We start from the raw sequence: 25,982 nt of genomic DNA on the forward strand, positions 1-25,982 counted from the left end.
GGAATCCTGTACTGCATTTTACATTTCCTAAAATTAGGAAATGTTCTAGCAGCTTAGACCTTTTTGTTTATAATACAAAACTTATTACACTAGGATTTACTTTGTAATATAGTTTACAACCAAATCAATTATGACACACATACACTGGCACTTTAGCATGAGGGCAAACTTTAAAAACAATTCTGGACCTTTAAAATTAGGCCATAGTATAAAAAAACAGTCCATGGTCTTATATTCAGCAAATTCATACTAAAATATTCTATTTTTTTGTTCGCCAAGAAGACTTTACATATGCTACAAGTTTATTATGTGTATTTACATGGCTCTTCTTCCCAAGGTACTTTGAACTTTCACATTATACAACTCCTCACTTTAAGATTTGCAGGGATATGAGGCCAGATCACTGTCACAATAGCTTGTGCAGTGCTGTAAAACAAAAAAAAATGTATTTTTTGAAAGCTATCAAGTGCTCAATACTATTTCTATAAAAAATGGTTGGGTGCATCTATTGGCAGACATCTATCCATTGCAATTTAAGAAACAAGGCACCTTATGTATACTGTGCCTCATTCTAGTAAACTCCAAGTGCTCTTTACAGATTCATCACTGTGCAATTTAGTAAAATACAACTATTAAAAATTCACATTCTCTCTTGGCAGTGCATTAAGTTGTTGGCGTGTTACTAGTTTGGCTTTCTGGGACATTAAACTTTCAAATGTCCACCTAGTTTTCAATCCTTGTCTCAGCTAGATGCTTAATCTGATTTACTACACGTAAATCTACTTATCCATGAATCTTTTACTATATTCCCCCCATAAAAATATAAAAAGCTGATTCCTTTACCATTCCCAATATAAACTTGGTCTTCACTTAAAAGCTATTCAATTGAGAACACTATCAAGTACAGTTATTTTAAGTTGCACTGATAACCACCATTACATTACAGTGCACACAATATGTAAAACAAATGAGATGAAATTTGATTGATATTCTTACATTAATAAGCAGTTTTACACAAATTGATCAACTCCCTAGTGAATCTGTAATTTGTTTCAGACCAACTGACAACTTTTTGTAAACTAAATTTAAACATTAGCACTTTATATCTTATTTTATACTTGGACTTTAAGTAAGGTTTTAAGTTGAAATGTCATTATTTCCTTGTCTGAAGGATTAAAGTTCACAGGAACCTAGTGGCTTGGTGGTTTAGGAAGAACACTTGGTGATGGTGCCTCACTAAATTTGGCTCCATAATAGTTCTGATTAACTTGAGACTTAAAAAGTAAGGTGGGACTTGATAAGCTAGCATTCCAATTTGGATTACTTGGAAAATTTTTCTTCTTCCCCCCATTCTGTGTGGCCTGCTATGCAGCTGCTGATGAGTTATAACCATGTCCTTTTTCTTTTTTTTTTTATAAACAATTTTCATCTGGGAATTCTGATCCTTAGTCTTCTATTAAGCTGCTGTTGGTTCTTACTACCATTTCTAGATTGAGGTGCTGGAATGTTATACCTCTCTCCACCACCTGTCTTCAGCTTCTTTGTCACTTTCAGTCTGCTTTTCCGATTGCAGGATTTCCACTACCTGTCCTCTTCCTTGCTGCCAAGCCCAAGATAATAGGTGTTGTTTTCTGATGGATCCTTTCCTTTGTCTCAATATAGAAGTTTTCATGGGCCAATCTGCTGAGTTCAGCCTAGGAGCTGAGGCCAACGTCTGAGTCTCCTCAGCACACAAGTTTGAGAGAAGTCCTAGCGACTTCAAGCTCGGATTGCATGGCTCTCTCTCGACATTGAAGCCTCCCTCCCTCTCTTTTCCAGGGAGAGATGAGGCAAGGATCTAACAAAGCCCATGAGCAATGAGGAGCTGGCTGCTGACCACCCTGCATCTGAGAGCCGACCTCCTCGAGATGAAATCTTAAGAGTAGTTTTGATGTGCATTTCTCTAATTGCTAAAGAAGTTCAACATTTTTCATGTATTTGTTGATTGATTGTAAATCATCTTATGAGAAGTGTCTATTCAGTTCCATGACCCATTTATTGATTGGGTTATTTATTTTTTGGTGTTAAGATTTGAGTTCTTTATATATCCTAGAGATTAGTGCTCTATCTGATGTGTGTATGGTAAAAATTTGTTCTCATTCTGTAGGTTCTTTATTTACCTCACTGATTGTTTCTTTTGCTGAGAAGAATCTTTTCAGTTTGAATCCATCCCATTTATTGATTCTTGATATTAATTCTTGCCCTATAGGAGTCTTATTAAGGAAGTCGGGGCCTAATCAACATGATGGAGATTTGGGCCTACTTTTTCTTCTGTTAGGGTTAGAATCTCTGGTTTAATTCCTAGGTCTTTGATCCACTTTGAATTGAGTTTTGTGCATGGTGAGATATAGGGCTTTAATTTCATTTTGTTTGCATATGGATTTCCAGTTTTCCAAGCACCATTTGTTGAAGAGGCTATCCTTTTTCAATATGTTTTTGGCACCTTTGTCTAATATAAGATAACTGTAATTATTTGGTTTTGTCTCTGAGTCCTCTATTCTCTACCATTGGTCTACAAGTCTATTTTAGTGCCAACACCATGCTGTTTTTGTTACTGTTACTGTAGTATAGTTGAAGGTCTGGTATAGTGATGCCATCTGCTTAATTCTTCTTGCTAAGGATTGCTTTAGCTATGTGGGTCTCCTATTTTTCCAGATGAATTTCATGACTGCTTTTTCTATTTTTATGAGGAATATCATTGGGATTTTGATTGGAATTACATTAAATCTATATAGTACTTTTGGTAGTATGGTCATTTTGACAATATTAATTCTTCCTATCCAAGAACAAGGTAGATTTTTCCATCTTGTAAGGTCTTCCTTGATTTCTTTCTTTAGTGTTCTATAGTTTTCAATGTAGAGGTCTTTCACCTCTTTTGTTGATTCCCAAGTATTTTTTTTTTTTTTTGAGGCTATTGTAAATGGGGTAGTTTTACTGATTTCCCTTTCAGAGGATTTGTCACTGATATACGAAAATGCCTTTGATTTATGGGTGTTGATTTTATATCCTGCTACTTTGCTGAATTCATTTATTAGTTCTAGAAGTTTTCTGGTGGAATTTTGGGGGTCTTGTAGGTAGAAAATCATATCATCGGCAAATAGTGCTAATTTGAGTTCTTCTTTTCCTATCCATATCCCTTTAATTTCTTTCATCTGTCTAATTGCTCTGGCCATTGTTTTAAGAACTATGTTTAAATAGAGGTTGTGAAAGAGGGCAACCCTGCCTTGTTCCAGTTTTTAGAGGGAATACTTTCAATTTTTCTCCATTTAGAATGATGTTGGCCTAGGGCTAAGCATAGATAGCTTTTACAATATTGAGATGTATTCTTGTTATCCCTAGGGTTTTTTTTTTTTTACTGTTTTGAACATGAAGGGGTGCTGTATTTTGTTGAATGCTTTTTCTGCATCTATTGAGATGATCATATGATTCTTATCTTTAAGTATATTGATGTGATGATTACATTTATTGATTTCTGTATGTTGAACCAAACTTTGAATCCCTGGGATGAAACCCACTTGATCGTGGTGCACTATCTTTTTGTTATGTTTTTGTATTCAATTTGCCAGAATTTTATTGACAATTTTTGGATCTATCTTTATAGAGATATTGGTCTGAAGTTTGCTTTCTTTGATGTGTCTTTGCCTGGTTTTGGAATCAAGATGATATTGGCCTCATAGAATGAATTTGGAAATGTACCCTCTTTTTCTATTTCATGAAATAATTTGAAAAGTATTGGTATTAGTTCTTTTTTGAAGGTTTTGTAGAACTCAGCTCTGTATCTATCCAGTCATAGGCTTTTCTTGGTTGGTAGGCTTCTAATGGTGTCTTCTATTTCACTGCTTGAAATTGATCTGTTAAAATTGTGTATATCATATGACTCTAGAAATTTGTCAATGCCTTCGATATTTTCTATTTTATTGGAGTACAAATTTTCAAAATAATTTCTAATTATCTTCTGTATTTCTATAGTGTCTATTGTGATACTTCCTTTTTTATCACGTATGTTAGTAATTTGAATTTTCTCTCTCCTCTTTATTAGCATGGCTAAGGGTTTATCAATTTTGTTTATTTTTTCAAAGAATCAACTTTTTGTTTTGTCAATTTTTTTTCAATTGTTTCTTTTGTTTCAATTTCATTGATTTAAGTTCTGATTTTAATCATTTCCTGTCTCCTACTGCTTTTGGTGTTGATTTATTCTTCTTTTTCTAGGGCTTTGAGATGTAATGTTAGGTCATTTATTTGTTGACTTTTTCTTCTTTTAAGGAATGAACTCCATGCAATGAACTTTCATCTTAGTACTGCCTTCATAGTGTCCCAAAGATTTCAATATATTGTATCAGTGTTCTCATTTACCTCTAAGAATTTTTTAGTCTCTCGTTGATGTTTTTTGCAACCCATTCTTCATTCAATAGCATATTATTTAGTCTCCAGATGTTGGAGTAGCTTTTATTTTTTTATTTCATCATTGATTTCTAATTTCATTCCATTATGATCTTATAGAATGCAGGGTAGTATCTCTATCTTTTTATATTTTCTAAGAGTTGCTTTGTGGTACAACATATGGTCTATTTTAGAGAAGGATCCATGTGCCGCTGAGAAGAAAGTATATTCACTCATGGATAGATGAAATATTCTATGTGTGTCTGTTAAGTCTAAGTTATTGATTGTATTATTCAGTTCTGTAGCTTTTTTGTTTAGCTTTTGTTTGAAAGATCTATTCCAGTGGTGAAAAAGGTGTGTTAAAGTCACCCAGAATTATTGTGTTGTGGTCTATTTGACTCTGGAACTTGTGAAGAGTTAGTTTGATGAAAGCAGATGCTCCGTTGTTTGGGGCATATATATTTATAATTTTTATGTTTTTTGGTGTATGTTTTTCCTGAAATATACTTCTTTATCCCTTTTGATTAACTTTAGCTTGAAGTATACTTTATTTGATATGAGGATGGAAACCCCTGCTTGTTTCCACAGTCCATGTGAGTGGTACGATTTTTCCCAAACTTTCACCTTCAGTCAATGGATGTCTTTTCCTATGAGATGAGTCTCTTGGAGGCAGCATATTGTTGGGTCTTTATTTAAAATCCAATGTGCCAGTTTATGTCTTTTAATTGGTGAGTTTAGGCTATTAACATTCAGGGTTATTATTGAGATATGATTTGTATTCCTAGCCATTTTTGTTTATTTTTGGTATTTAATTTGACTTGGTTTCTCCTTTGATTAGTTTTTTTTCTTTAGTGCAATACCTCCCTTTGCTGATTTTCATTGTTGTTTTTCATTTCCTCCTCTGGAATATTTTGCTGAGGATGTTCTGTAGTGCAGGCTTTGTAAAAAAAAAAAAAAAAAAAGTTAAAATTCTCTTTTAACTTTTGTCAACTTGGAAGGTTTTTGTTGTTGTAGTTGGACACAATACCTATTTTTTAATTAATTTACTTTTATGTGGTGCTGAGGATTGAACCCAGGGCCTCAAATGTGCTAGGTGAGCACCATTGAGCCACAACCCCAGCCCTGAAAAGTTTTTATTTCATCATTAACTCTAAAGCTTAATTTTGCTGGATATAAGATTCTTGCTTGGGAATAGACAATATGATTGATGTATATACATTCCATGTATTTATTATATATCAAAATGCATTCTACTGTCATGTATGACAAATAAATAAATAAATAAATTTTTTTAAAAAAGAATCTTGCTTGGCATCCATTTTCTTTCTGGGCTTGGTATATGTTGTTCCAGGATCTTTTAGCCTTCAAAGTCTGGGTTGAACAATCTGCAGATAACCCAATTAGTTTCCCCCATATGTAATCTGATTCTTTCTCTTGTAGTTTTTAAATTTTTCTCCTTATTCTGTATGCTAGGCATTTTCATTATAATGTGCCTTGTGTGGATCTTGTGATTTTGTACATTTGGCATCCTGTAAGCTTCTTGTATTTGGTTTTCCAATTCATTCTTCATGCTTGGAAAATTTTCTGATATTATTTCATTGAATAGATTGTTCATTCCTTTGGTTTGGAACTCTATGCCTTCCTCTATACCAATAACTCTAAAATTTGGTCTTTTTATGCTATCCCATATATCTTGAATGTTCTGCTCATGGTTTCTTACCATCTTTACTGTGATGGTCTACATTCTTTGCAAGATTATATATTTTGTCTTCATTGTCTGAGGTTCTGTCTTCCAAGTGGTCTAATCTGTTGGTGATACTTTCAATTGAACTTTTAATTTGGTTCTCTCTCTCTCTCTCTCTCTCTCTCTCTCTCTCTCTCTCTCTCTCTTTCTCCCTCTCTTTCTTTCTTTTTTGTTTCTTTCATTTCAAGGATTTCTGTTTGACTTTTCTTTTCCAGAACCTCTATCTCTCCACTGAAGTAATCTTTTGTTTCCTGTATTTGCTTATGTAGCTCTTTATCAAAATGATCTTTTGCTGCCTATATTTTCTGTCTTATATCATCCTTTAATTCACAGAACATTTTAATTATGTACATCCTGAGCTCCTTCTCTGTGATTTGTTCTCCTGTTCTGGCCATGGACTCTAATAATGTAGCATCTTGGTTTGTTTGGGGCACTTTCTTTTCTTGTTTTTTCATTTGTGTGTCTTCCCTTCTAGCACTGCAGATCTGAAATGTTACTATTTTTACCTTATATGCTTGTAGTGGCCCTGCAGGGTTTCAATACCTCTCCTTTAAGGGGAAGAACAATGTTAACAGATCCCAATACAAACAAAATACAACCTTAAACCAAATAGTTGCTATTAAGATGTTTACAGTTTGGTCACATGTACAGAAATGGTGAGTTCAATTATTATCTACAATATAAACAGCAGGTTTGCAAAAGGGTCTACAGTTTCTGATGGTGGACAATGAATGCCAGGGGTGAGGTGTAGGATGAGATGTTGAGAGAGAAAGCGGTGAGGATAGTTATTAAATCTTAGGAAGTGTGAAAGAGGAATCTAAAGAAGATGGTTAAGGAGAAGAGAGAGGAAGTGATTTGGGGCAGACAAGTAAGTGGGAAGACAATAGAGTACAAAAAACAAACAAACATAAACATTAAGAAAAATTAAAAATGTAAAAATAGGAGAAAAGAGACTATACAACATAACTGTAGTATCCTATTCACACATCCCACTCCTCAGTATCCTAATTCATGCAAAGTACTTGGTTGCACATATGTTGGAGATGTGAGGGTGGGAGAATAGAGGGGGAGGAAAAAAAAAGGGGGGGGAAACCCTCAAATGAAGAAACAAGGATTGTTTTGGTTGGAGATCAGTATCTTTCCTTCTCATCCAAATAAGTGAGGTTGTCTGTTGTTTGCTGGTATTTCCACCTTCAGGATGGTTAAGGTTACCAGGGTGGTAGGGTTGGTCTTGGGTTCAGGGCACCTGGAAGTGGGATATGGCACTTACCCTCCTCATGGGAGGCTGCACCCCACAAATCTCCTTTGGGGCCCACTTGAGTGATATGGACATCTCTAACCTGCCATCTTGGATCTCTAGAAATCAACTCCTTTCTTTATATTTCTCAGAAACTTGCAAAACCTACTGATACTATATATTAAAAGTGAATAAAATTATAAACCAATAGAATTCATATTGACAGCACTAATTCAATATAATAGATGAATATAGGTGATGATAGTTTGTTAAAACTTAAATGTCAAGTAAAATAATGGATATAATATTGCTAAGACTTTTTCTATTTTGTCTGCTTTTTTTTTCACAAATGAAGATCCAGCTTTTCCTGATATTTTTCTTGTCTTTTTTTTTTCAAAAACTAAAAGCTTTCATTTTTATAGTAAAACATAGACTCATTACCTTTGCTTAGCTTGAAAGTATTACTTATTTATGAAGCTTTTTTGGCTCTTACCTTCTTAAGCTCCAACAGTGAAGGTATTATTTTAAGTATTAATGCAAGTACTTGAAGGAACATTTAATGTGAACATTCGTTAAGCATTTTTATGCAGAGCTTGCATTCACCAATATGAGAAATAGTGCTGTGCTGAGGTGATAGAAAGTATTGGATCCATTGTAAGAATACAGAACTAATGTTGGTCAATATGGAAATCATGGCTACAGAACAGAATATGAATTCTATGAGCCTTGAAATTATAAGAATATAGCATTTATAAACATTTATTTAAAAGTTAAATAAATATTAAAACCAGTATGTTGGTTTATAGAAATATAAAAGCCTAAATATAAGTAATAATTTTGCCATTTTTCATAATAATATTCTACAGTTATTTTTAGATAACTGGATGTATCTAAATATTAATAAATAAACACTAATGAACAATAAGTACTATATAAGCTATCTGAAATTTCAAGAATGTAATAATGTTTTATAATTTAATATTACTGAAACCATATTAGGAATTTTCCCCTGAATGTTAGAGATTTTTTTTAAAGAAATGTATTGTGCAATAAACAAATATTAACCTCAAATTTACCAATTCCTGCAGTTTCATTTCTGAATAATTACCTTTGGTTGAATTAAAGTAAAAGTAAACTGACTACCATTAATTTTTGTATAACATGTACACCATAATTGCTGGTTCTTAAAACTTTTCCTTCTTCCTTACTCCCTCTCTTTTTTCTGAACATGATAGATTGTTGGAATTATATACTTTCAGGTACTGGTGTTTTGGCCCTATGAGGATTTGGGGGGATTTTAATTTTCTCCTTTTGATTTTTCTGGAAATTTTGTAATTAACAAAAAGTTTTACAAGACAAAAATCAAAAAAGGGTTTCAAAATATAGTACCAATATACATAATTTCCATTATTTCTTTCTTTGAGTATTTCATGACTTTTGTATTGATCTAAAGATCTGAACATATTTTAAAACCAATCCATAATTCTAACCAATGTGATTTCTGGGGGTCAACAATTCCAGGATTCCAGGAATAGTGTGTGTGTGTGTGTGTGTGTGTGTGTGTGTGTGTGTGTGTGTGCGCGTGCGTGCGTGAGCATGAGTGCATTTGTGTATGTGTTTGGGGGGTTAATTAATTGAGATGTTTCTCTTCTACTCAAAAACATGCAAGATATTCCTTTTTATTCTGTCTCTATTTGTGGTTAAAGTCCATCACTTCTGTTTGTTTAACCCATGGTTTGATTCTCTGAAATTTAGGGTTAATATTAGTGCCTTTAAAATTAGCCAACTAGAGCCAATAGGACCATGTGACAGAGTGATTATGGCAGAAGGCAGAGGACACTAAGAGATTATTCATCCACATAGTGTTTGACATAGAACTGGATGAAAATCAAAGCTATATAGGGCGGAAAAAGGAACATCTTCCTATACTAATATTTTCTATCCCATGGACAATTAATTGACTTTGAAGTTCAATGTCCTGACTTTCACTTTTTGCTAATAAATGGGCAAAAAGGAACAAGACTCTTGCAACTCACCAATTCCTAAAACATCCATATAGCTTAAATACTATTTTACCTAAAGTTTAAGAATCTGACTCTGCAATTCCAACCCTTGGTTTAACCAGTTGAAGTTTTATTCAGTCATAGAAGTTTAAATGTCAGAACTTATGAAGATACATTCCTATGAAAAATAACTATATGCCTGGAATTTCCTGGTGTGTAGTTGGGCCAGAGTAGTATGTTAAGTGATCTCTTCCTGTTGTCTCAGGATTGCAGTTAAAAGGTAAAATTAAGCAGAAATGGCTGAGTATCCCTCATTCTAAATTCAGAGAGATTAGAAGTTGGGCCTTATTCTTCTCTACCAGTCTGAGAAGATCTGGGTATGAGATGTGGGCTCTGAAAGCTTGAGATTCATTGATTGAGGCTTACCATCTTTGTCTAAAGCCACAGATGATTCCCTGCTCCCCAAAATATCATTTTTGGAACCAGGGAATATTGGTGTTTAATTCTCTTATCGATAAAAATCTGACTAATAGGAATGGTGATAGAACTAACTGCAGGTATAAGAGAATAGAGGAAGGATATTGGTGGGCTGCCATGCTCCATGGGGCCTAAAACTCCCCCCTCAATCCTTGCTGAGTCCCTTGTTTGAGAAGGGGACAGTACTTGATCTTCTGACCCACGGATCACAGAACTGGCTTCATAAGGTAGATTGGGAGTATTTCCAGGACCATGACACTGTTGGGAACAAAGAGATGGACATATGAGGGCAAAGTGATATGAAGTTTCCAACTAGTTGAAAGTTGTAACCAACTCTGTAAAGGACCTATCAGAGTTGAACAATGCTTCTCCAGAGTGAACCACTCTCTATAGCCATTTATACTCAGAAAATGAGCTAGACCAGCCTTATAGTAATTCAGGGGGAAACATTGTAATTTAAAATCTAGAATCATAGATTTCAATAATGAGAAGTCTCTGTCCTTGCTGGTATCATATAATAACTTTGGGAAACAGTAAGGTCATTTCATTATATATTAAATATATATCAACCATATGAGCCAAACTATTCCCTTATAGGTATTTATAAAATAGAAACAAATACCTACATCCATATAAAAACTTGGATTGCCAGACACTAAAGCACATGACTATAATGCCAGTTATTGAGGAGGTTGAGGCAGGAGGATTGCAAATTGGAGGCTACCCTTGGCAACTCAGTGAGACTTGTCTAAAAATCAATTTTAAAAAAAAGTCTTAAAAAATGGCTAAGGGTATAAGTCAGTGGTAGAGGGCTTACCCAGCTTGTGCAAGGCACTGGGTTCAATCCCTGGTCCCACAAAAACAAACAAACTTGACACAAATGTTCATAGTAACTTTGTTTGTAATAACCACGAAGAAAGATGATCAAATGTTCATCAACAAGTGAATGGATATAAAATTGTGGTATAATTATATAATTTAATATTATTCAGTAATAAAAACAATTGCACTATTGAAATACAGTAACAGGACGAATTTCAAAAAATTAATGGCAAGTGAAGTAAACCAACCAAATAAATAACTATACACTATATATTAGAAGGAGGGTACAGGAAGGGGTAGGAGCAAGGACCACAGGAGGCAAGAGGAAAATTTGGGTGTTAATGGATCCATGAAACTGCGGTTACATTCAACATACACCATTGTTTTGATTGTCGTAATTTCCATCAGTGCTTACGTGTATTAAATTTATCAAACTCTATAGTTTGAAGTGCTATTCATTATATACTAATAACACCTTTAAGTTAAAGATATGGAAATGAAGCTACAAAAGTTGAAATGAGGCTTATTTACTTATCAAAGTTATTGAAAAGTTATGGAATTGAACTGAGGAGAATTAGGAAAGTCACTCCTTACACAGAAATGGGTTAATTTAACAAATACAGTTGGGAAAATGTCTACGATTTTTATTTGCTGAACTGAAACTTCACAGTGAATCCTTTACAAAACCAGAATTTTTGCATCTACATTTATTAGAGATACAGGTCTGTAGTTTTCATTCCTTGATATGTCTTTGTCTGGTTTTGTTATCATGATGATACTAGCTTCATAGAATGAGTTTGGAAGGGTTTCCTCTTTTTCTAAAAAAAAAACTGTCAAAACACATTTGCAGTCATCAAATGCTGTATCCAACCCAAGAGTCTCATTATCCTCATATGCTAACTTGATCACCAGGTCTCATTTTTGTTAGTGCAGTTTAGGGGTCTTTTGGTTCCTACATCACATGCTGGAGTTTGAGAATTAATCTCATTTTTCTCCTTTGGAGTTCTGAGCTAATTGAGAAATAGACACAAATGTTGGGGCTAATTTTAGCTTTCATTTATTATAGCTGTCAAATTTACTATAATACGCCTCAGACTTAAATTCCATCCTTATAATGTAAACTTATCCGACCAGTTCCTGGAGATCAGTTCATTAGTCTGATCCCCTGGGGATAGTTGTAGCAAATTCATATAATGAAGACTGTTCAGAGTAAGAGTGACAGAATCTGTCAGTTCAGACATTTGAAAACACCACTGAGATAAACTTCCTGAGAAAATGTTTAGAATCATAAAAGGAGTTTATTGTCATAAACATCAAGCCAATGATGAATTACAAATATTCAGAAACCACTTTGTCTTAGTCAGCTTCTAATTGCTGTGAACAAAATACCTGACCAGAACAACTTAGAGGAGAAAAAATTTATTTTGGGTTCAAGGTTTCAGAGGTTCAGTCCACGTTCAGCTGGCTCCATTCCTTTGGGCCTGGAGGTGAGCAGGAATATCATAGCAGAAGCCCATGGAGGAGGAAAACTGTTCAACTCATGGCAGCCAGGAAACAGAGAAAGAGAGAGGGAACAAGAGTGGGGAAAGGGTCAAGGACATATTTAGTCCAAGGACATGGACCTAGTGATGATTTCCTCCAGTCATGCCCAAACTGACCGTATATACAGTTACCACCAATGGTCCATTCAAATTAGTAATCCATCAAGTGTATTAATTCACTGATGGGGTTACCACTGTCAAAACCTAATCATTACACCTTTGAACATTCCAGCATTGCCTAGCACATGAGCTTTTCAGGGGACATTAGAGTTTCATACCTTGATAGAGAATATACTATAGTGAAAGCTATAGATTGATTATTGTTTACATAGAGGAAAAGTCAGACAGAGTAACTACCACATAATAGAATTTACATATTTCTTTGTTTTCTTCAGTAGTCAATTAATTTTAGAGGGATATTTTTGTATCACCCACTATCTTTTGTAAATAAATTGGTGGATTAGCATCAGACACAAATTAGTACTATTTTTTCTATACACAATGCTCATATCAACATTAATCTCAACACAATTTTTGTTGCAGTTGATATCTAGCTCACCACCTAGTTTTTAATTGACTATGTCTCCTTTCCACACAGTTAGCTCTTTTCCAGCCATATGCGTCAAGAACTACCTATCATTGTGTTGTTTAACTGTAAACTATAATGCTATGAAGACATGCATAGCAGTTCCTATTTCATTGTGAAACCTATTAATGAAAATGTATTTTTCAAATGCTTTTTCTGCATCTACTGAGATGGTCATATGATTCTTGTCTTTAAGCCTATTGATGTGATAAATTATGTTTATTGATTTCCGTATGTTTAACTAGGCTTGCATTCCTGGGGTGAACCCCACTTGATCTTGGTACACTATCTTTTTAATATGTTTTTGTATGTGATTTTCCAGAATTAATTATTGAGAATTTTCACATCTACATTTATTAGAGATACAGGTCTGTAGTTTTCATTCCTTGATATGTCTTTGTCTGGTTTTGTTATCATGATGATACTAGCTTCATAGAATGAGTTTGGAAAGGTTTCCTCTTTTTCTAAAAAAATTAATAAAATACAGCATCCATTTGTGCTCAAAACACTAGAAAAACTAGGGATAGTGGGAACATACATCAACAGTAAAAGCTATATATGTAAACCCAAGTCCAACAATTATCTTAAATAGAGAAAATTTGAACACATTTCCTCTAAGAACTGGGATAAGACAACATGCCCTTTATTACCATTTTCATTCAACATTGTCCTTGAAATTCTGTCCAGAGCATATGGACAGAAGAAAGAAATTAATGGAATATGAATTGGAAAAGAAGAACTCAAACTATCCCTATTTGCCAACAACATGATTCCATATTTAGAAGATCAAAAAAATTCTACCAGAAAACTTCTTGAACTCATAAATGAATGCATTCATGTAGCAGGTAATAAAATTAATACCCAAAGTCAAATGTGTTCCTATACATCAGAAATGAATCAACCAAAAGGGAAATTTGGAAAACTATCCCATTTACAATAGCATCAAAAAAGTATTTTGCCATCAATCTAACAAGAGGTGAAATACCGCTAAAATTGATAACTACAGAAATCTAAAGAAAGAAATTGAAGAAGACTTTAGAAGATGTATAGACCTTACATGCTCTTGGACAGGCAGAATTAACATTGTCAAAATGGCAATACTACCTAAAGCATGATATAGATTTAATGCAATTACTATTAAAATTGCAATGACATTCTTCATAGAAGTAGAAAAAGTAATCATGAAATTCGTTTGGAAAAATAAGAGACCCAGAATAGCCAAAGCAATCTTTAGCAAGAAGAGTGAAGCAGGAGACATCACAATACCAGACACTAAATTATACTACAGAGCCATAGTAACAACAACAACAAAAAAAACCATAGTATTAGCACAAAAACAAACATGAAGACCAATGGTGCAGAATAGAAGACACAGAGACAAACCCACATAAATATAGTTATCTCATACTAGACCAAGTCCCCATAAAATACATTGGAGAAAAGACAGCCTGTTTGACAAATAAAATTAAACCCCTATATCTTACCTTGAACAGAACTCAACTCACAGTGGATCAGGGACCTACGCTTTATACCAGACACCCAATGTTTCTAGAAGAAAAAGTAGACCAAGATCTCTACCATGTCAGCTTAGGAACTGAATTCCTCAACAAGACTCCTAAAGTACAAGAAGTAAAATCAAGAACCAATAAAAGGGATAGTATGAAACTAAAAAGCTGCTTCACAGCAAGAGACACAAGAATGTGAAGAAAACCTACAGAATGGGAGAAAATCTTTACCACATGTATCTCAGAGCATTAATCTCCAGGATATGTAAAGAACTCTAAAAAACTTAACACCTAAAAAAATAACTGAATCAAGAAATGGGCTAAGGATCTAAACAGATACTTCACCAAGAAGAAGTACAATCAATCAACAAATATCTGAAAAAATGTTCAATATCTCTAGCAATTAGAGAAATGCAAATCACAACTACACTGAGATTTCATCTTACTCCAGTGAGAATGGAAATTTTCAAGAATAAAAGTAACAATGAATGTTGGTATGGTTGTTGGGTAAAAGGTGTATTCATACGTTGTTGTTGGGGCTTCAGATTGGTGCAATCACTCTGGAAAGTAGTATGGAGAGTCCTCAGAAAACTTGGAATGGAGCCACCATTTGACCCAGTTATTGCATTCTTTGGTTTATACCCAAAGGACTTAAAATAAGTATACTACAGTGACTAAGCCACATCAGTCTTTACAGCAGTTCAATTCACAATAGCTATGAAACCAATTTAGATGCCTTTCAACAGATGAATGAATTAAGAAAATGTGGTATATATATATATATAATGGAATATTACTCAACCGTACTGAAGAAGGAAATTATGGCATTTCCCAGTAAATGGATGGAACTGGAAAATATCATCCTAAGTGAAATAAAGCAATCCCCCAAAATCAAAGGTCAAATGTTTTCTCTGATATGCGGATGCCAATTCACAGTAAGCATTGGGTTCTATTTAAGAATAGAGGTACTTTGGATTACACAAAGGAGAGTGAAGGGAGGGGAGGGGACATAGGGGTGGGAAGATCAGTGGAATGAATCAGACATTATTACTTTATGTGCATATATGATTACACGACCCATGTAATTCTACATCTATACAACCAGAAGAATGAGAAGTTACACTCCATTTTTGTATGATATGTTAAAATGTATTCTATAGTCATGTATAACTAACTAGAACAACAACAACAAAAAAGAATTGTTTGAAATTTGGGATACATTCTCTCACACAGAGGGTATCATCCTTGATGGATGAAGTTCCCTTGATGAATCTGAAAGTTTGCAGTCCAAATGAAGCTTAAAAAAAAAAAAAAGTCAAACTAGCTTGGTTTCTGAACATAGGTGAATTGGAGCAAGGATGGCCAAACATGTTATGGTTATTAATCAATAATTTTTTTTCTTGATAGGCATTGGAATTTTTTGAAGTGAACATTTTCCTAATAGTGTTTTGTTTTCTTCTGGAATGAGAGTAGATACTCAACAGGAGGAATTAAAACCAACATCCTGGCCAAGCTCATATTTCATTAAATCATCAGGTATATCCAAGAAGAAAGTGTTTATTCTTTGTTGTTTCCTATGATATTGGCCTCTTCACCCCAGGCTGCCTAATAAACACTGTACTTCACTTCTAACTGCCTTCTTTGGTTCCTTCAATAGTCAAGACCATGGACTCCAAACATATTAGAATAGATGGAATCAGCAGTGTGTTCTCAGTATGTTGGCTGTAGACTGAACTTCTTCCAACAATCTTCTATAAGTATTATTTCATGAAAGTAGAGTCTGTTGCCAAATTGCTCAGACCTCCAGGCCACTTTTCTTGATATCATTGGAATGCATTTGAGACTGTCATTATGGTTTATAGATATGGCATTACTGAATTTCTCAAAGCAACATTCCAGAATCTGTGTCAATTAGCACTGTCTTGGGAATGTAAGGTGTCTGGTGAATTGCAGGTCTATGACAGGACATTGTGCCAAGTACATATGGAAGAGAAAATGATCTGTGTATCTCAGTAGGAAAATGACCATGCAAAGCATTTACTCAAGCTGTTTGGTTTTCCTTAGAAAAAATTTCTGTCCTTAAAAGTAACATATCAATATTTTTTTTTAGAGAGAGAGAGAGAGAGAGAGAGTTTTTTAATATTTATTTTTTAGTTTTTGGTGGACACAACATCTTTATTTTATTTTTATGTGGTGATGAGGATTGAACCCAGCGCTCTGCACATGCCAGGCGAGCATACTACCGCTTAAGCCACATCCCCAGTCCACATATCAATATTTTTGTAAGAACTCTCTCTGTACAGTAAATGATGATGATGTTAAAAAAAGGAGAGAGAGAGAGAGAGAGAGAGAGAGAGAGAGAGAGAGAGAGAGAGAGAGAGAATTCAAAGAGTACAATTATACCCATATCTACTCTTTTACTCAGTGTGTTTATGACCCGCATTCAGCATGAGATAAGGGATGAATCTGCTCTTCATTATTTAGCTGGTCTTACATCTTATATGTATCTAGTCTTATAATACCAAGTATGATTCTGGAGCTTAATTGTGCATATATTTGATATAAGATGGTGTCTAATACAATCCAACTAAGTTATACAGTGTCAACCAAAAAAGCACTGATAATTTCCAATGTTGAAAAACATTATTTTGTTATATTAAATAAGAGCTTTTCTGCAATGAAAAGGCCATAGGTATCTTAACAGTACCATCCTGAGCAATGTTCATTCTTATAAGAAATGCTCTTCCTTTGCCTTCCATGCTCTCTACTTAACCTAAAACCAAGGAAAGATACAATGTTTTTGTAATATATACCATTCACAAGTGTCATTAAAAGGGATTTGAGGAGTTAATACTGTTCCCTCTTTGAGCATTTGTCTTAAACTTTATAGCTGATTTGTCATGTTGGTTGACATATTTGAAGGATGATTTATTTTCTTTAAGGAATGAAATTTGTTTTTTCTTTTTGGTACAAGAAACTGAACTCAGAGACACTTTACCACTGATCTATATTCACATTCCTTTTTTATTTTAAAAAAATTTAAAATGATGAGATAGGAAATAAAAGAAATTATTGTTATTTTCTCTTAATTATAATGTTTTCTTTTTGACCAATATACATTTTGTGTGAGAATCAAAATATACCTCAGTTTAATTTTCACACAGCTGATATGGTGCTTTATAATAAAAGAACAAAAATGCAGATGAACATTATGTATTTCCCTCTTGATTTACTTTTAATATGATGTAGAATATTGAAGTTTGATTATAATTTGTTACACAGTAATAATTTGGTTCAACTTACATATTTTTGCTAAAAACAAAAATAGCCTCTGTGTAGATAACTCCTTCATTAACATCAAGATATATTTTTATCTCTAAAAAAACTGTGACAGGCTGGCCTTTACTTGCCATTCTCTTCCTCAACCTCCTGAATTGCTAGGATTATAGGCATATGCCTCTTGCCCAGCCTAAGCAGTATAATTAAAATATTTCTATTTTGTTTTATTGTCCAACTTTAGCAATAATTTTATACTGAAAAGTATTATTTCATGGTTGTTCTTTAAATAGTTTCATCAGAGGGACTGTGGCACTTTTTCTTTTGTTACTGTGAGAGTTTTCATGGCCTCCTGCAAATCTTTGACAAAGTTTTGTGATAAACACAGCCCCAGGGACTGTGGGTGATAGGATTGCTAATCTAATAAAAAATGGCTCAAATATTCTTCACTACTTGGTGCGCAAACTAATTTTTCAGACATTTGTGTCACAACAAATATTTGTTGGAGTTTTCTATATGCTATGTGTTGGTTTGTTAATTATAAATATACAGAAGTAGAGTATTTTTAAGATATTACTTTATTAATTAATATATCATTCTTGGTTTATTATTTTAGAATAATAGATCATTTGTGATTGAATACAAAAAAAAATGTCCACAAATTTGGATTAAAAATGAAAACACTCTGCACACAATTTTTTATGGTCCATTAAATTTCCCTTATGACAAAACAAAATCTACAACATTTGAACACTCTTTTAAGTATGTACCTACATAAACAAGGTAAGAGGCTATTTCTGAGCCTGTATTAAGTAACAATTTTGGATTGTTTTCATTATTTTTATTTTGCTTATTTATGACTTTTTAAGATGGCATATACCTGTGCTACCTCAGTTGTTCTCAAATTTGTGGGCTCAAGTTATTTTCCTACCTCAGCCTCCTGTGTGGCTAGTACTACAGGCATGTGCTGCCTCTCCCAATTTAAGGTTATTTTAATGTGATGCTTCTATTATTACTCCCAAGAAGAAAGGGGGCAAGTGACAACCCAAGGTGTACAGGACAAGGGAAACCTGAGATTTGTATGGTTGAAGCTCAGTGTTACTCCTGTGCATTGGTAAGCCACACTATGCTCATAGAAACCTAGAACCAATGCATATCCTAGCTTTGCCCAGTACAGTATTTCATCTTCATGAAAAGATGATCTGGGATTTAAAATGTCTTTCACCAAGATCGTAACACAAAGATAGAAAAACTAACAAACAGACCCCAAATTTCTCTACTGTATCATTTGCTAAATGATTCTCAAAGTAAGCCCCATGACATTGCCTGTTTGCAGGTAAAAATGTTTGTGCTATATAAGAATAGCTACTCCTGCTCTTGTTTTTGGTTTCTGCTTCCATGGAATATTTTTGTCCATTCTTTCATTTTAAGTCACTGTGTGTCATTACCAGTGAAATATATTTCTTATAGGCAGCATATTGCTGAGTCTTTGTTTTCCCTGTTCAACCTGTATCAATCTTTTAAGTAGAGAATGTTACCCATTTACGTTCCAACTTGTTATTGCTAGGTAAGAACTTACTCCTGTTGTTAATTTTGTGGTTGTTTTGTATATTCTTTGGTTCTTTCCTTCCTCTCTTGTTCTTTGTGCTTTGTTGATTTCTGTATTGATAAGGATTGGTCATTTTTTCTTTTCTGTTTATCTGAACCACTATTAAGTTTTATACTTTCTTACATTTTCTTGAAAGTAATTATTATCCTTTTATTTTGACGTAATTTTGATGCATTTGTTGTAAGGCTGGCCTAGTAATGATGATTTGCCTCAATTTTTGCTTGTCTTGGCAAGATTTTATTTCACTTTCCGTACTCTTGGTTGGCAGGCTTTTGTTTTATTTGGTTTTTACTTTTAGGGTTTCAAAGATATTGTCCCAATCTCTCCTGTCTTAAAAGATATCTACTGAGAATTTTGCTGCTAGTAAAATAGAGACTTTTGTGTATGTGCTTTGATGCTTTTCTATTGTCATTTTTAGAATTCTATGCCTTGGACTTAAAATATTTGGCTACACTTGTCTCAGAGAGTAATTGATTTGGCTGAATTTTAATTGGGTCCTTTAAGCTTCATATGTGAGGTTATCCACATCTTTCCCAAGATTTGGGAAGTTTTCAGCTAGCATTTCAATAAAAAATTTTACTATACCTCTCCTGTCTTTTCTACTGGATTCTCTATAATATGAATGTTTTAATTCTTAATGGAATCCCACAAGTATCTAAGGCTTTCTATATTCTTTTTAATTTTTCCTTCTTCATACTTATGTGGGTGGTAAGTTAAAGAAGAGAGACTGAGTTATTTCAAAAGTCCTGTTTTCAAGTTCAGAAATTTGTCTTCTGCTTGACCTATTCTGTGGTTATTGAGAATCTCACTTGCATTTTTTTTTTACTTCATTCATTGAAGTTTCAGCTCCAAGAGTTCTTTCTAATTTTTCTTTTTTTAATCTTTGTTTATTTGTTTTTATGTGGTGCTGAGGATAGAACCCAGGGCCTCATACGTGCTAGGTGAGCGCTCTACCGCTGAGCCATAACCCCAGCCCCTCTAATTGTTTCTTAATCATGATTATTACCCTTTGCTGTATTTCTCATTTTTATCACATGTTGCTTTCCTGAATTCATTGAAATGTGTCCCTATATTCTCTTGTATCTCTCATTGATTTTGTTTAAAATCATTATTTTGAATTCTTTCTCAGGCAATTTGTTGGTTTCAATTTTCTTTTGGCACTACTCGTAGACAGATATTGTGTTCCTTTAGAGATGTCATGTTTCTCTGCTATTTAATGCTTCCTATGTCCTTATGTTGATATCAGTACATCTGATAAATCAATTGCCTTTGCTATTTATGAGATGGCTTTCATAGCAAAAGACTTTATGTGGTGATGTGTCCTGGGATGTTGTTTGGATAGGCTATGATGGTTAATGTTGGGAATGCAGTTTCTTCAGTTCTAATTAAGACCAATGATGCCCATGAATGTCATGGTGAGTAAGACTAGACAGGATTGAGGGATTGTTCATTTAGCTAGAGTGCAGCTTTCTTAGGTACAGTGGGTTCACTACCAGCTCTGATTGTGGTACATGAAGTTGCAATTGTGGGATATCTCTCAGTTTCTGCAGGTCATAGAATGGTGGGGCTACTCTGGCAGGTCCAAGCAGGCAAAGTACAGTTGGTTGGCATGTCAAGATAGGCAGAGCACCTATAAAATCTGAAGGCTGTATGGGAAATAGGATTCTTCCATTGGCCTTGGCATGCATGGCATGGTACTCTTGACAGTAGGAACGGGGTACCTGTTAGTGTCTAAGTGCTATAGGGTGGCTGGACTGCACCAGTGGTACAAAGAATGATTCTTGTCTGTATCTTGAAGGCTTAAGGTACCTTGGTGGGTCAGTGACAGGTCAGCCATTCAGGAAAGGACTCCTAGGATGTGGGTAGTTGGGATGGATCACTCAAATTATTTACTGGGTCCATAAGAGAGTAGACTAATCTACTCTGCAACTTCTATGGCTCAAGGGTGTAGGCTGGACCAGGTTTGCAGGCCTCAGGAGGTTAGGAAGGGCCATGTAACTACTTCCTGGGATTGGGTGGGCTATGGCATTTGAGTGCAGGCCACCCTGTAGATTTCTGGAGAAGAAAGAGGATGGACAAAACCATATGGTTAATTTTCAAGTGCCAGGTAATCTGAGTTGCTAGTGTAGGCCATCAGGCTGCTTTGTAGAACATGGGGTGGACAGGCTCTCAAGGTGTCATTGTGCAGCATGTTTTGGGCAAAGAGGTTACATGTGGATCAGGCTTTTTCACCAGGATGATGAAGTGGCAAGGACACACAGCAGCTCTCCAAACTGGGCTCAGCTGAGAGCTGTTATACTCAATGATGAAAGAAAGAATGCTTTTCCTGGAGGATCAAGAATAAGACAAGGTTGTCTAACTTTTTACACTTCTTCAGGATAGTACCAGGAAGAAAAGTAGCACTTCTGCTGTGCAACTAAACAAAAAATAGTAATGAAACAATCCACACTGGGAAGAAAGAAGATCATCTCTATGTAAATAGCATGATAGAGCATGTCAAAACCCCTAAACCCTCAACAGAAAAGCAGATGTAATAAGTGAATTCATCACGGCTCAAGGGGATTGAGTATAACTTCGGACCAAAAATAGGCTATACAAATACCACTATGAATATCAATAAGGAGATAAATTATATCAAAGAACCAAATGGAATTTCCTGAAATGGAAAGTATAATCACCAAATTTTTCAAAAATCATAGAGGAGATCAGGAGAAGATTTGAATAAGGAGAAAAAAATATTGGCAAAGTTGAAGATAGAGATGACAAAATCTGAAGAAATAGAGAAGCAAAACTAATAAATCTCTTGCAAAATATATAATCCAGTATGGAGTAGTGGGATGAAATCGTGCTTCCATTTATAAATATTGAAAACAGCTCTTTGAACATTATTTGGATGAAATTTTCTTTTCCCTTGCTCTGCACTCCAATAATAGGAATTTGTAATTTTTCACATATTCCACACACCTGTTACCTTCTTATTTTCATGGTCTCTTTTTATATGCTTCACTACGGGCCCTTTTCTACTGACTTGTCTTCCGGTTAAGTAATTTTGTATATCTGATGCAAATTTTAAGCAGTTCTCACAAGTATCCAGTCTCCCTTTGGCTCCCCTAAGGACTGAAACTCCTAGGGAGGACTGCAAAGAGGTGTGATTTGTGAGTTTCCTTTTACATTTCACAGAGCAGAGTGGAAAGGGAATAGGTTTGGAATTGTGAGATGAATAGTACATACACACAATCACACACACACTCTCAATCCGTCAGTGCAATTGGTGTTTGCTCAAGAACTGATGTGATTCTGCAACTTGTATTTGGGGTAAAAATGGGAGTTAATAACCCACTTGAATCAAATGTATGAAAGATGATATGTCATGAGTTATGTAATGTTTTGAACAACCAATAAAAACAGTCTTAAATCAAAACAAAAAGAACTACAACTATTTCCATGAAAAATGAAACTCTAGGGCTGGGGTATATTTGGTGGGTGAATACTTGCCTAGTTGGTGCAAGGCTCTAAATTCAATCCCCAGTACAGTTAAAATAAAGATTTTTTTTAAAAAACACTAAAATTGCTGAAATAATGAGAAGTGGGAATGTGCTAGGAATTACATATATTAAACAATGAATGTTTATGATACTGAAGTTCTCTGGAACTTTATGCAGTAGTTTTTAACATTTGCAATAGCATTTCTACCACCAATATATTAAAAGTTAATGGACTGGAAATTTCATCAAGGATTGGGATTATTTTCTGAAAAATGCAAAATTTTGGTCTTCTGTCTCAGGTAAAGTATAAACATTGAGTTCTTCTGCCTCAGGTTAAGGTGAGGTTTGAGCACCCTGCTGTTGCTTCGCAGGTGAAGTTTTTTTACCCATCTCTTTCTTCTCAGGTGAAGGTTTCACATGTTCCTTTTTGTTCCTGGGTGGTGCTTGATGCATCTTTATAAGCAAAAGTAACAAACTCATAAACAAAACCAAAAATGGAAATAAAAAAAAAGGTCCCTTCCTCTTCTCCATCCATTCTTTCACTCTTTTCCCAGGGGGTGGGCCACTGTCAACACTCCCTCCATAGCCTTTTTCTGTGCAGTTTGGGGGCTCCCAGTTAGGGTCACAATGGCAGTGATGTTTGTTGTTGCAGATCCCTTTCATAGCACAGGTCTCTGGTGAACAATCACTTGCCCACAATGACATAGAGACACACTTCCGGTGTATGCACACTTGTCCATTACCACACTCTGTGCCATCTTTCACATCACCAATATCTGGTATGGTCATCCCAAAATGATAGTCGGTACCCCAGCAGGTCATACCATTGAAGTCCATCCAATGCACAGTAGTGTGACTTCTCAAAAAGGGAATTTCTTTCACATTCTCACACTGAACTCTTCCACAGAGGAAATCTGACTTATTACACTTCACATAGTTTTCACCAACGAGACCACAGTTACCAAAGCGGTCACCTCGGCTGTTCATTTCTGTGTAGCAACTCTCCTGTGCACTCCTGGATTCTTTGCCAAAGATCTGTCTGCACTGTTCGTCATGTGCATTGCATCTCTTCTCATGGCAGTAGCCACTGTCCATGCAACGGACCCCATCCTGCACATACACATCTTCTGGACACTCAGGTGAGGTACCATTGCACCACTCTGGAAGATCACACTCACTGACATTTTCTCTACACACTTTACCTGGTGGCAAGAGAAGGCAGTCTTCACAACAAAGCCCAGAAGCACATTCAGTCCCAAATTTCAGAGTGCAGTTTTCTGAACAACATGGATGGTTTGAACACAAAGTTGGGGATCCACAGTCACACTCCTCTCCTTCTTCAACCACATCATTCCCACAGCCAGTCCACTTCAAGATGTCTTCTTGTTTTGGTGCACTGCGCAAACAGTTCATATATGGAAAGGTTTCCCACATTTCAGCATAACTGCAGTTGCTGAATTTAATGCCATTTGATTTTTCTGGATACATGATGCAAATAGGATCCCCGCATATACATTCAGGTTCATCATGCAACATACCCAGATTATGACCCATCTCATGTGTTATGGTAAGTGCAAATTCATGTAAATTATCTCCTAGGGCACGATTCACTCCACATTGCATACCAACATCACATACACTTCCCACATAGGCTAAGCCAAGATGTATTTCAAAATCTTGTTTTGCCAAAAAATGTGCAAGGTCATTTTTTAGGCGAGGATCAAGACTATCTTTCTTCCAGCTGCAAAAGTGCTGCAGGACAGTATATATGTTGTTAGTCACTTCAAAAATGTTCTTTTCATTCCAGACTTCAATTCCATGTAAACTCAATTCAACGTCCACTTTACATAAAAGGGAATGTACAGTATTGCTAATGACAAATAATTCCTCTATCACAAGTGAGACATTACTTTTCTTATAAAGGTATTGCTCATAATCTACAACAAAAACTGCTTCAAGATACCATGTGTGGGTCCACCAGCCTTCATAACCACTTTGCCTCAGAATGGAATTATCACGCCTTTGGAGCTTTAGTTGTCGTGCTAGTTCTTCTTCTGTTAGTCCACATCTCATGGGTGGGAATTGTGTCTTCTCTCTGTGCATCTTATAAATCAGATGTTCAAATGTGGTAGAAAGTCTTTTGGGTTTGATTTCATAAACAATGTCATGGATCTCTAACATACCTTGAAAGCCCCCAAAACAGGTGCTAAGAGCAACCAGGGATTCTGGGTCTCCTTCCACATAGCCATCATAGTAGCAGTCACTCTGGACAAAAGGGGGGTCCTCGAGCAGAGCACCCTGCTTTGTGTAGGTGAACACAGAGAAGGGTTTGGACACCAGAAGTTTCTTGGCCTTCATGTGGACAATGTGTTTCTTGCCTCCAAAGTGAAGACTGTAGGAGATCCAGTTATGGGGCCTCATGGCTCTATTGGTGCCATTTATTCTCAAGGGTATCACTACTTCTGGGGGACTATGGTGTTGAGAGTGGCCAATCTGGGCCCATCCAGAAAGGAAGAGCAAGATGCTCAGGCAGAGCTGTAGGACAGTGATCCTCATATGCACCAGGGCCTCACCAACAGCCATCATGGTTTTTGACTAGAGGCAAAAGGGCAGAGAAGGAGATTCTATTGTCCTGTCTCCTTCCTTTGACTTGGTTGCAAGCAGCACTGACCTTTAGTGGGATGTCTCCTTCAGAGTCAATCCATTAGAACAACACAACTAAAAGAAAAAATGAAAAGAAGGGCAAAGATGGAGTGGCTAAATTATCAACAGGCCAAAATGGAGGAGAACAGCAGGGTATGGGCTCATATGCATTCGTGTTTAGGTTAGGGCATGACTAGATATTGTGTACTGGATTTGCTCTTTAACTTTGTTGAGACAGAATCAGATGGTGGAATTGAAAAGAATGACAACCGGCTACAGGTTGGTAGTTGGCAGACCCGGATGTAGAACATGTGGGTTCATGAACTGTTCTCTAAATACATGAATACATAGAATATTTCACAACAAATATTTAAAACAAGAGTCTGAATGAAAAAGGGAATATATACCTTGTTCTGGTGAGGGAGTATTGATTTATACATATTGATTTTGAATAAGAACAATAGATTTTTCTTCCTATTTTGAATGACTATTTACACAGGTTACTCAGGAGAAATATGTAAAACAAAAATATGTAAAACAATTCACATGTTAGTTTTCTCCGTGGTCCTTAATACAGACTTCCATGCAAATAATTGTGATTCGTTGGTTTTCCTCCAGTCCTGTCAGATTTCAAT

The 25,982-nt window shown here is 35.3% G+C and overlaps 1 protein-coding gene and 1 pseudogene across 1 annotated transcript; both read right to left on the reverse strand.

Annotated features, from left to right (window-relative positions):
- Window positions 1-1,035: 1,035 nt before the first annotated feature.
- On the reverse strand, window positions 1,036-6,558 carry LOC101970090 (proline-rich nuclear receptor coactivator 2-like; annotated as a pseudogene).
- Window positions 6,559-23,037: 16,479 nt separating this feature from the next.
- On the reverse strand, window positions 23,038-25,290 carry LOC144370502 (disintegrin and metalloproteinase domain-containing protein 25-like). Its single transcript, XM_078031323.1, has one exon. The coding sequence runs from the start codon at window positions 25,288-25,290 to the stop codon at window positions 23,038-23,040; it is 2,253 nt and encodes a 750-aa protein (XP_077887449.1).
- Between the last annotated feature and the right edge of the window lie 692 nt (window positions 25,291-25,982).

This window comes from Ictidomys tridecemlineatus, chromosome 14 (assembly GCF_052094955.1).
Source record: "Ictidomys tridecemlineatus isolate mIctTri1 chromosome 14, mIctTri1.hap1, whole genome shotgun sequence".
NCBI classification, from domain to species: domain Eukaryota; kingdom Metazoa; phylum Chordata; class Mammalia; order Rodentia; family Sciuridae; genus Ictidomys; species Ictidomys tridecemlineatus.